The following is an 11,127-nucleotide window of genomic DNA, read 5'->3' as shown; positions in this document are numbered from 1 at the left end:
GTTACTATCAGTTCTGTAGGCATGGCTTGGTGGGGGTGGGGTAATGTGACTGGGTAGGCGTGGCTAAGGTTTGTTTTTTTTTTTTACTTTTAAAAGCATTTTTTCGGCCGAAGAGGTTATAGAAAAAATGCTTTTAAAAGTTAAAAAAACAGCCTCTGATGATTGCGCAGTTCAGCTGGGCATGGGGGGGGGGCATGGATTTTTGCTACCAGTTCTCTGAACCACCCGCTGCCATCTCTACCAGATCAGGCGATCCGGTCCAAACCGGGAGCATTTCACCCTTGATCCTAGCTTGTAGGATTTTAAGCATAATCTTACTAGCATGTGAAATGAGTGCAATAGTGTGATAGTTTGAACATTCTTTGGCATTGCCTTTCTTTGGAATTGGAATGTAAGTTTTCCAAATTTGCTGGCAAATTCAGTGTAGCACTTTTACTACATCGTCTTTTAAGATTTTGAATAGCTCAGCTGGAATACTGTCCCCTCCACTAGCTTTGTTGTTGCTCAGATTTCCTAAGGCCCATTTGACTTCACATTCTAGGATGTCTGGCTCGAGATCAGTGACCACCCCATCGTGGTTATCAGAGATGTTAAGTTCGTTCTTGTATAGTTTTTCTGTGTAATTCTGCCACCTCTTCTTAATTTCTTCTGCCTCTGTTAGATCCCTGCCATTTTGGCCCTTTATCATGCCCATCTTTGCATGAAATGTTCCCTTATATCTCCGATTTTCTTGAAGAGATCTCTGGTCCTCCCTATTCTACTGTTTTCTTCTATTTCTTTACACTGTTCATTTGAGAAGGCATTCTTATCTCTTCTAGCTATTCTCTGGAATTCTGCTTTCAACTGGGTGTATCTCTCTCTTGTTCCCTTGCCTTTTGCTTCCCTTCTTTCCTCAGCTATTTGCAAAGCTTCCTCAGACAACCATTTTGCTTTCTTGCCTTTCTTTTTCTTTGGGATGGTTTTAGTTGCTACCTCTTGTACAAGGTTGTGAATATCCATCCATAGTTCTTCAGGAACTCTGTCTATCAGATCTAATTCCTTAAATCTGCTGGGCTCCTGCCCGAGCTACTCAGTGTCATCGCCACGGTGGCGGTTGAGACCCCTAGGTTTATGGTCATGGGGGATTTCAACTTGCCGTCCGTTGGTGAGGCATCTGAGGTGGCTCGGGAGTTCATGGCTTCCATGACAGCCATGGACCTGACCCAGTTAATTCATGGCCCTACCCACACGGGGGGAAACATGCTGGATCTGGTTTTTGTCTCTGGACAGTGGTTGAGTGATCTCGAGATAGGGGATATAGTCACCGAGCCCTTGTCATGGTCTGATCACTCTCTCCTTCGTCTCGACCTTCGAACCGCTACACCCCGCCGCAGGGAGGCAGAGCCGGTAAGATGGTTCCGCCCCAGGCGCCTGATGGAACCTGACAGGTTCCAGATGGAGCTTGGGCCATTTCCTGAGGCTCTGGCACACGCCTCGACTGGAGACCTAGTGGCCGCCTGGGATAGGGCGGCCGCTGAAGCTGTGGATCGGGTCGTACCTTTGTGGCCTCTGACCCGGCGCCGATCTCATTTAGCTCCTTGGTTCACTGAGGAGCTGAGGGAGTTGAAGCGCCGGAAAAGACGCCTAGAGAGTAGTTGGAGGGCCAGTCTTTCTGAATCTGACTGGACACTGGTAAGAGCTCATATTAGGAGTTACCTAGTGGCGATAAAAGCAGCGAAATGTAGCTATTTTGCTGCTCTTATTGCGTCATCAGATAATCGCCCGGCCGCCCTGTTTAGGGTGACCCGCTCCCTGCTCCACCAGGAAGCGCGGGAGGACCCCTTGGAGGGTAGAGCCGAGGATTTTGTTCAATATCTGTATGACAAAATCGCTCAGATTCGGGAAGATCTGGACTCCGACTGGATAGTCTCAGGGGGAGGGACTGGGGCAGGTCTTGAGAATGTTATCTGGGATGAGTTTGATCCTGTGACCCCTGAGGACGTGGACAGGATTCTGGGTAGACTGAACGCAACCACTTGTTTACTGGACCCGTGTCCCTCCTGGTTAGTGCTGGCTTCTCAGGAGGTGACACGAGGCTGGTTCCAGGGGATTATAAATGCTTCGCTGGGTGAGGGTGTCTTTCCTGCCGCCTTGAAAGAGGCGGTGGTAAGGCCCCTCCTCAAGAAGCCTTCCCTGGACCCGGCAATGTTGGTAAATTATCGTCCGGTCTCCAACCTTCGTTTTGTGGCGAAGGTTGTTGAGAGTGTGGTCGCGCAACAGCTCCCCCAGCACCTGGATGAAACGACGTATCTGGATCCGTTCCAGTCGGGCTTCAGGCCCGGGTACAGCACGGAAACGGCATTGGTCGCGTTGGTTGATGATCTCTGGAGGACTCGGGACAGGGGGTGTTCCTCTGTCCTGGTCCTGTTAGATCTCTCAGCGGCTTTTGATACCATCGACCATGGTATCATGCTGCACCGGTTAGAAGGATTAGGGGTGGGAGGCACTGTGTTGCAGTGGTTCTCCTCCTTTCTCTCTGACCAGTCGCAGTCTGTGTTGACAGGGGGACAGAGGTTGACCCCGAGGCCCCTCATATGTGGGGTGCCGCAGGGGTCAGTCCTCTCGCCTCTCCTGTTCAAGATTTATGTAAAGCCGCTGGGCGAGTTCATCCGTGGTTTCGGGGTAGAGTACCATCAGTATGCTGACGACACCCAGCTGTACATCTCCACCCCGGATCACCCCAACGATGCCCTTGAAGTGATGTCCCGGTGCCTGGAGGCCGTACGGATCTGGATGGGGAGGACAGGCTCAGGCTCAACCCATCCAAGACCGAGTGGCTGTGGTTTCCGACGTCCCGATATAGCCAGTTGACGCCATCACTGACTATTGGGGGCGAATCATTGGCCCCCACGGAGAGGGCTCGCAACTTGGGCGTCCTCCTGGATTCACGGCTGTCTTTAGAAGAGCACTTGACGGCCGTGACCGGGAGGATTTTTTATCAGGTCCGCCTGATTCGCCAGTTGCGTCCCTTTCTGGATCGGGACTCCTTACGCACGGTCACTCATGCCCTCATCACCTCCCGCCTGGACTATTGTAATGCTCTCTACATGGGGCTCCCCTTGAGGAGCACCCGGAGGCTCCAACTGGCGCAGAGTGCGGCCGCGCGGGTGGTAATGGGAGCGACATGGCACTCCCATGTAACACCTCTCCTGCGCGAGCTGCACTGGCTCCCGGTGGTCTTCCGGGTGCGCTTCAAGGTTTTGGTTACCACCTTTAAAGCGCTCCATGGCTTGGGACCTGGTTACTTACGGGACCGCCTGCTACCACCAATAGCCTCCCACCGGCCAGTACGCTCTCATAGAGAGGGACTCCTCCGGGTGCCGTCAGCCAAACAGTGTCGACTGGCGGCCCCTAGGGGGAGAGCTTTCTCTGTGGGGGCACCTACCATCTGGAATGAGCTCCCCCCGGAGATACGGAGGATCCCGGATCTGCGCTCCTTCCGCCGTGCTGTGAAGACCTTTTTATTCCATCAAGCGGGCTTGGCCTGATCTCTTCCCTTTTTAAATATGTAAATTTTAATCTGTTTTTAAATTATTGGGGTATTTTAATTTGTCTGGGCCAAAAAGTTTAATTTGATTTTATCGGGTTTTTAAATTTTGTGTATTTATGTATTTTATTGTTGGCTGTTCACCGCCCTGAGTCCTTCGGGAGTAGGGCGGTATACAAATCAAATAAAAAAAAAAATCTATTTGTCACCTCTACTGTATATTCATCAGGGATATGATTTAGTTCATACCTGAGTGGCCTAGTGCTTTTCCCTACTTTCTCCAATTTAAGCCTAAATTTTGCATGATCTGAGCCACAGTCAGCTCCTGGTCTTGTTTTTACTGACTGTATAGAGCTTCTCCATCTTTGGCTGCAGAGCACATAGTCAATCTGATTTCTGTGTTGACCATCTGGTGATGTCCACATGTAGAGTCATCTCTTGGGTTGTTGGAAAAGAGTGTTTGCTATGACCATCATATTTCCTTGAAAAAATTCTATCAGCCTGTGCCCTGCTTCATTTTGTATTACAAGGCCAAACTTGCTTGTAATTCCAGTTATCTTTTGGCTTCCTACTTTAGCTTTCCAATTCCCCATAATGATAAGGTCATCATTTTTGGGTGCTAATTCTATCAGGTGCTGTAGGGCTTCATAGAACCAATCAATTTCATCCTCTTCAGCACCAGTGGTTGGGGCATAGACTTGGGCTACTGTGATGTTGAATGGTTTGCCTTCGATTCGAACTGAGATCATTCTGTCATTTTGGGGATTGTATCCCAGTGTTGCTTTTCCTACTCTTTTATTGATTTTGAAGGCTACTCCATTTCTTCTGATGGTCATCTGAATTAAATTCACCCATTCCTGTCCATTTTAGTTCGCTGATTCCTAAGATGTCGATGTTCAGTCTTGTTTGACCATGTCCAGTTTGCCTTGATTCATGGATCTTACATTCCAGGTTCCTATGGAGAAAAAATCTTTATAGCATTGGACTTTCCTTTCACCACCAGATGCATCCACAGCCGAGTGTCCTTTTGGCTTTGGCCCTTCACGCTTCACTCTTTCTGGCGCTACTAGTACTAGCTCTCTGCTCTTCCCCAGTAGCATATTGGACACCCTCCGACCTGAGGGGTTCATCTTCGGCATCATATCTTTTGGCCTTTTGGTACTGCCCATGGGGTTTGCATGGCAAAGATACTGGAGTGGGTTGCCATTTCCAGCTCCAGTGGATCACGTTTTGTCAGAGCTCTCTGCTATGACCTGTCCGTCTTGGGTGGCCCTGCATGGCATAGCTCATAGCTCCATTGAGCTTTGCATGCCCCTTTGCCAGGACAAGGCAGTGATCCATGAAGGGGAAAAGGGATGTAGAAACACTTAATTAGGAGAGTGGTCAGGTCATTTTCTGTGTTGGAATTACAAAACGGACTTTTTAAAGGCTTGAAAAATTTTGTGAGGGACAAAAAGGCTCAGCCTTCCATCCTTTCTAAGGTAGGTAAATTGAGGACCCAGTTTGTGGGGGCAATAAGCTGACTTTGTATAAATATACAAAAGTATGAAGGCTATTGCTTAGCGCATTGTAAGCCGCCCTGAGTCTCCGGAGAAGGGCGGCATATAAATCAAATTTAAAAAAAGAAGAAGAAGAAGAGGAGGAGGAGGAGGGGGAGGGGGAGGAGGAGGAGGAGGAGGAAGATAGGAGCCCTGGTAGCGCAGCAGACTAAAACACTGTTATTAAGACCAGCTACCTGCAATTACTGCAGGGTTCGAATCTCGCCAGGCTCAAGGTTGACTCAGCCTTCCATCCTTTCTAAGGTAGGTTAAATGAGGACCCAGTTTGTGGGGGCAATAAGCTGACTTTGTATAAATATACAAAAGTATGAAGGCTATTGCTTAATGCATTGTAAGCCACCCTGAGTCTCCGGAGAAGGGCGGCATATAAATCAAATTTAAAAAAAAGAAAAAGAAAAAAAAAAGAAATTAAGTTCCGCAACCTACTTGAAAAGACCAAAGATCAGGATTGTTAGAAGTAAAAAAGAGGCTAGGAACTAGGAAATGGTGAGTTCTAGTCTCTCCTTAGCCATGAAAAGAGGCTGGGTGACTTTGTGCCAATCACCAGGAGAGGGGAGTTCCCCGCCGGACCTCTGAGCGCCCAAGCCTTCCCAGCAGGTGAGGGAATGGGGGAGGCGGCTCAGTTGCCCAGCCATCGCCATGAGGTCCGGGGGCAGCCCCCTCCCCCTCCTCTTGGGGGTGGCCTTTGCCCTCTGGAGCCCCCTGCTCTCATTCCCCGAAGCTTGTAAGTGGGGCGAGAGCCGGGGCGGTGAGGCGGGAGGGATGGGCGGTGGGATGCTTCGGCCAGAGGGGTCCAAGAGAAGCCCCTCCATTCCGCACAGCTGTGCGCCCCCCCGAGACCCACCGTTTGCTCCCCGGGCTTCCCCGGACACGGGAATAGCGGTGCTGCGTCCTCCGCGGAGCCCTAGACGGGAGAAGGGGGAGAGGGGGGGGAGTGAGCCTCTGCTGGGCGAGCTTTCTTTCGGGGTCCCTTCGGTCTTCTGGAAGGGTCCCGGCTTTCCAAGGACGTCGCCCACCGTGGCCTAAATGCACCCATGATGCCGTAGGGAAGGGGGTCGTGGGAAGGGGCGAGCGAAGGGGGAAGGTCCGGAGGGAGAGCGCGGGCCGGTGCAGTAGAAAACTTAGATGAACGGAGGCTCCGGTCCCCGCCTTCCTCCCCCGCCCCCTCCCCGCGGGTTGTTTTCATGTTAGATTGATTGATTGATTAAATTTCTATGCCGCCCATCTCCCCTACAAGGTGACTCAGGGCGGTTTACAGATTATAAAACCAGGCAAAAAATAATTACATAATAATTAGTATTACGAGTATTGATTACATTATATTAACATTAAGACCCAGGAATAGAGCAGGGAGTTACTAGGCTTGATACAAATATTGATAGAGTTACAGAATATAAGAGTTTGTAGGCTCTGGGAGGTCATCTAGTCCACCCTCTAAGGAGTGCAGGAGGCTCCCTGACAGATGCTCTCCCCTCCCCCAGCTCCATTCAAACACCCCCGTAAAGGAGAGCTGACTGCTTCTGAATGGTGTCCAGGTCAGAATCAAACGGCTGTTAAGATGCTGAAAGTTTTCCCCAACTTAATCTCCATCCTTATTGCCTCCCAAGGCTAATCAACCGCCCAACGTTTCCTTCTTTCAATGCTGACCGACTCCGTTTCTCCTTCCCACTTGGTGGCCAAAGTCCTTCCTCAAATTCGGGGCACAGAATTGAGTGACACATCCTAGGTGTGAACTGAGCAGCCCAAAGGAAAGGGAGTCCTGGCTTCTTCCCAGCCAGAGTCTGTGCTTCTCTAGGGGTTTCCTTGGATTGTCTCACATTGCTGGCTTGTGTTTGGTTTGCAGTCCAGAGATCCGGCCCCCCCATGCAACTCAGGGTGAGCAGATCAGGGCCAGATCTGACCACGTCCATCACCCACTTCATTCAGAGGAACATCCAGTGAGATGTTGAGTGAGCTGACTTAGAAAACCACTTTGAGTTCTAATATCTCTTTCTGTGCATGGACCAAACCACCAAGTCTCCAAATCAAAGATTAATCTATTTGGATTGGAAATTTTGATCCCAATTTAGAAACCTGATTCAGTTTGGAGCCTCCAATGAATCTCCAGGTCTCCACCTTGGTTTTTTTCCAATTCTGAGTTATTCTTGCCCTGCTTTTCTTAAGCACAGACACACAAACACACCTGTAGGGCTATTTTTTCTTGCACGAACCTCGTCCTCAGAGCCCCTGCAAAACAAACTGCGATGGGAGTTTTGTTTCCCAAAGGGGTCTTGCTCCCTTTTCCTGCCAGGAGAGCGGAAGCAAAGGGGGAGATTCCCCAGAGCCCCTCTTGGCCCAAAGAGATGAAAGATCCGGAGACTAAGAAACCTATGATGAACGGTGGAGGGATCTAGTTAGGTCCAGCCATCAAAGGATCCAGGGGGAGAGGACAGTTTTGTCCTGGAAGACAATTGAGGGGCTGCCACTAAACAGAGGGGGGGGGTCACTTATTCTCCAAAGCAGAAGAAGGCAGGACGGGAAACATCGAGTGGAAACTCATCAAGGAGAGAAGCAATACAGAACTTAGGAGGAATTTCCAGAGAACGATTCATCAATGGAAGGAGCTGCTTCAGAAGTTGTAGATGCTCCATCACTGGAGATTTGAAGAAGAGATTGGACCTCCGTTTGTCTGGAATGGTCTAGGGTCTCCTGCCTGAGCAGGGGGTTGGACTAGAAGACCTCTTACGTCCCTTCCAGCCCTAGCAGTCTATGGGGTGCAGCACCAGCATTCTGGGGTGAGGTTTCCCATTGCTTCAGAGCTTCAGGCTCCCTCCCTGAGTTTCAGTTAAAATATAATCATGGAACAAAGACAAACAAAGGAAAGGAAAGGATCCAGAGGGATCCTCCCTGTGTCAAGAGACACCCTGAAGCCCCCGAGGCCCTGGATGCAAATGTGGTGAGGGTGGGGGTCTCCAACCTGGACAACTTTAAGACTTCTGGATCCAACTCCCAGAAATCCCCAGCCTCTATTTGGGGGCTGCTCTATCCCCATCCCCACCCCCAGAGCCCCTACAACTGAGCCAAGTTTTGAGTTTCCTGACTCTCCTCTCTTGCCAGACATCAGATGGTGCGTAACCTTGCCCGACTATACCAGACGGTGTGGGGAGCCTGAAGAACGTTTTTTCTACAACATCACCTCCATGAGCTGCGAGTCTTTCTCTTTCTTTGGCTGCTCCGGGAATCCCAACAACTATGACACCATCAAAGAATGCCATGTCTTCTGCAGTGAGCATCGGCTGTTGGGCAGGGAGGAGCAGGGGGGTTGTGTAGGGCTTCAACGGCCATTGGCCTGAACCCGGGGCCCTGCTGCCAAGCAGCGCAGTCTAGAGCAGGGCTGTCAAACTGGATTCCTTTGAGGGCCGGAGCAGCATTGTAGTTGACTTTGACATCACTGGTCTAGAGCCATGATGGGGAACCTATGGCACACGTGGCACAGCTGGCACCCAGAGCCTTCTCTGTGGGCATGTGAGCTGTCGCCCAGCTCAGCTCTACCACGCATGCGCACACACTCCTCCCACCGGCCAGCTGATTTTCAGGATGCGCGGAAGGCAGGGCGCATGAGGGAGGCATGCACAGGAGGCAGGGTCAGAGCATGGGGGGAGCGGCGTGCCCCCCCAGCCCATTTTTGGGGCCAGGAGGCTGCAGGGAGGCCTGCTAGGCCAAAAACCGGGGGTGTGGGGGTCACATGTGCGTGCATGGGGGGAGCGGGGCAGTCGTGCACATTGCATTATGGGTGCTGGCACATGTGCACACTGTTGCATGTGCACACTTTCAGCACACGGCGAGAAAAAGGTTAGCGATCACTCGTCTAAAGGCTTCCTTTCAAGAAGGGGGGGGGCTGAAGGGCGGGGGGCGGCCCTGAGACAGGCAGGCAGGCAGGAAGGTAACACTTGGGGGGCGAAGAGAAGACTCGGAATGAATATGCAAAATGACAGATTTGCTGTGTTTGTATACATCTAATCCTAACCCTAAAATCATCTGGAAGGGAGGGGTGGGTGTCTCCCCAGTTGTGCTCCATTCATGCTCTGCATAGCAGGAGCTCCTGCCTGCAACCCCCCCACACACACTTCCATGGGGCGCCTGTCTGAAAGGAAGCGAAAAATGCCCAAATCCAGCTGAGGGAGGAAAAGGGGGGCTTGGGGTGGGGGAGGGAAGACTGGTTACCCTGATGGGGGGACTGCCAGGGGCCCAGTCTTCTGGGTTTCTGATTCCTTCCTTCCTTCCTTCCTTCCTTCCTTCCTTCCTTCCTTCCTTCCTTCCTTCCATCCATCCATCCATCCATCCATCCATCCATCCTTCTTTTTTTCCTTCTTTCCTTCCTTCCTTCCATCTTCCCTCCCTTTTAAAACATCTATATAGCTGCCCACCTAATGCCAACCTCTTTCCCCTCCTTCCCCCCCTCTAGACTTCTGCCAGTTGCCTCCTGAAAAGGGGCCTTGCAATTACAAAACGAAACGCTGGTTTTACGACATGAAGACCAAGGATTGCCAGAGGTTCACTTTCGGGGGCTGCGGGGGGAACTTCAACAACTTCAAGGGATTTCGGGCGTGCTGGAAGACGTGCCACAATAGAGGTGAGTGTGTGGTGCTGTGAGGGAGGGGAGGCTGAAGGGTGAGGAGCAGTGGTGGGTTATTCCCGGTTCGCACCGGTTCGCAAGAACTGGTAGTAAAAAATGTTAGTAGTTCAGAGAACCGGTTAATAATGTTGGCTGGCCACGCCCCCGAACCCCTCCCTGGCCCGATCGCCGCTCACTTACCCCGCCCACCTCATCAGGCTCTTTTCTACAAACTCTTCGGCTGAAAAATTGCTTTTAAAAGTAAAAAAAAAAAGCCTCTGATGATCGTGTGGCTCAGCTGGGATCTCAGAGGCTTTTAACAGCATTTTTTCTACAACCTACAAGGTTGTAGGGGAAAAAATGCCTTTAAGAGCCTCTGGCAATCCCAGCTGACTTGCCTGATCGTCAGAGGCTTCTAAAAGCATTTTTTTCCTGCAACCTCTTAAAAAAGTTGGCCGTGCCCACCCAGTCACATTAACCCCCCCACAAGCCACGCCCACAGAACTGGTAGTAAAAAATTTTAGAACCCACCCCTGGTGAGGAGGCCATGTGGGAAGGAGGAGAAGGTCCTGCAGTCACATCTTGAGGACTGTGTGCAAAGAAGAGGGAGGGGGAAAGGAGAGTTCTCCCCCTCCCACCGGCAGCATCACTGATCGAGTCCTCTTCCTGGCTCCTCCCCCCCCTCCAAGATTCTGCTGCTGGATCCGGCCGACTGGCCAGCAGGAGAAGGAGGACCATGGATCTCTTGGGAATGAGGTCCATCCTATGGGACAGAAAAAATCTGCCCCACCTTCAAGCTAGGTGGGCTCCACTCGCCCTTAAGCCTGCCGCAGAAGAGAAGGTTCGCTTCCCCCAGGGAGGGGGGCTGGAGTACACCCAAATGTATGTGCCTAGACTGGCGGGGGGTGTGTGTCACGAAGGCAGAGGCTGGAGCAAAGCAGCCCCTCACAGCGGGGGAGGGGGACTCTCTGATTCTCAGCCCCCCCTCCTGCAACCCCCCCCCAGGAAGACCGTTCCTGACGCCTCCTTCCCTTTTCCAGGATCTCGCTAAGGGCTCCGTGGATGGAAGCTCGGCCTGCTTTGCGCGAAGGAAAAGAGAGGCCGGTTCAGGATGAGACCAGGCGCACAAAGCCTCCAGCCCAGGCGCCTTTCAAAGGGAGGGAATTCTGGAATAAATGATTTCCCGAAGGAGACGATGGTCCCAGGTGCTGTGTGTGAGTTTCCTGGGAGTATCTTTTCCGGGCAAGGGAAAGGCGGTAAAGGTTGCCCCACTCCCATCCTTCACCATTAAAGCACAGAAGTTGCCAGATCGGCCAGGCACGTTTATGGTGGCCTCCATGCATCTGTAGAAATTGAACCAATAAATAAATAAATAATTGTACCCACTGGCCACAGATCCTGCACACCTTGCTGGGTGCCCATCTGGCTGCTCTCTTTCCTCCTTGCCA

The 11,127-nt window shown here is 51.5% G+C and overlaps 1 protein-coding gene across 1 annotated transcript; it reads left to right on the top strand.

Moving 5' to 3' along the window:
* Nucleotides 1-5,724: 5,724 nt before the first annotated feature.
* On the top strand, nucleotides 5,725-10,920 carry LOC139313903 (BPTI/Kunitz domain-containing protein-like). The gene is made up of 4 exons (XM_070939379.1): nucleotides 5,725-5,809; nucleotides 8,182-8,349; nucleotides 9,530-9,697; nucleotides 10,720-10,920. Exons 1-4 carry the CDS (start codon nucleotides 5,725-5,727, stop codon nucleotides 10,728-10,730), a joined length of 432 nt encoding a protein of 143 aa, XP_070795480.1. The 3' UTR covers nucleotides 10,731-10,920.
* Nucleotides 10,921-11,127: the final 207 nt, after the last annotated feature.

The sequence above is a fragment of the Pituophis catenifer genome, unplaced genomic scaffold (genome assembly GCF_029215685.1).
Source record: "Pituophis catenifer annectens isolate HBS135680 unplaced genomic scaffold, rPitCat1.0.hap2 SCAF_3, whole genome shotgun sequence".
NCBI classification, from domain to species: domain Eukaryota; kingdom Metazoa; phylum Chordata; class Lepidosauria; order Squamata; family Colubridae; genus Pituophis; species Pituophis catenifer.
The sequence above is the reverse complement of the archived record's forward strand: the minus strand, read 5'-3'. Positions and strand labels throughout refer to the sequence as shown.

Bases quoted from the DNA above. Each gene is read 5' to 3' on its own strand.
- LOC139313903 (XM_070939379.1), top strand. From the start codon at position 5,725: ATGAGGTCCGGGGGCAGCCCCCTCCCCCTCCTCTTGGGGGTGGCCTTT. The intron at 5,810-8,181 runs GTAAGTGGGGCG...CTCTCTTGCCAG, and splicing joins GCTCTCATTCCCCGAAGCTT to ACATCAGATGGTGCGTAACC. The intron at 8,350-9,529 runs GTGAGCATCGGC...CCCCCCCTCTAG, and splicing joins AGAATGCCATGTCTTCTGCA to ACTTCTGCCAGTTGCCTCCT.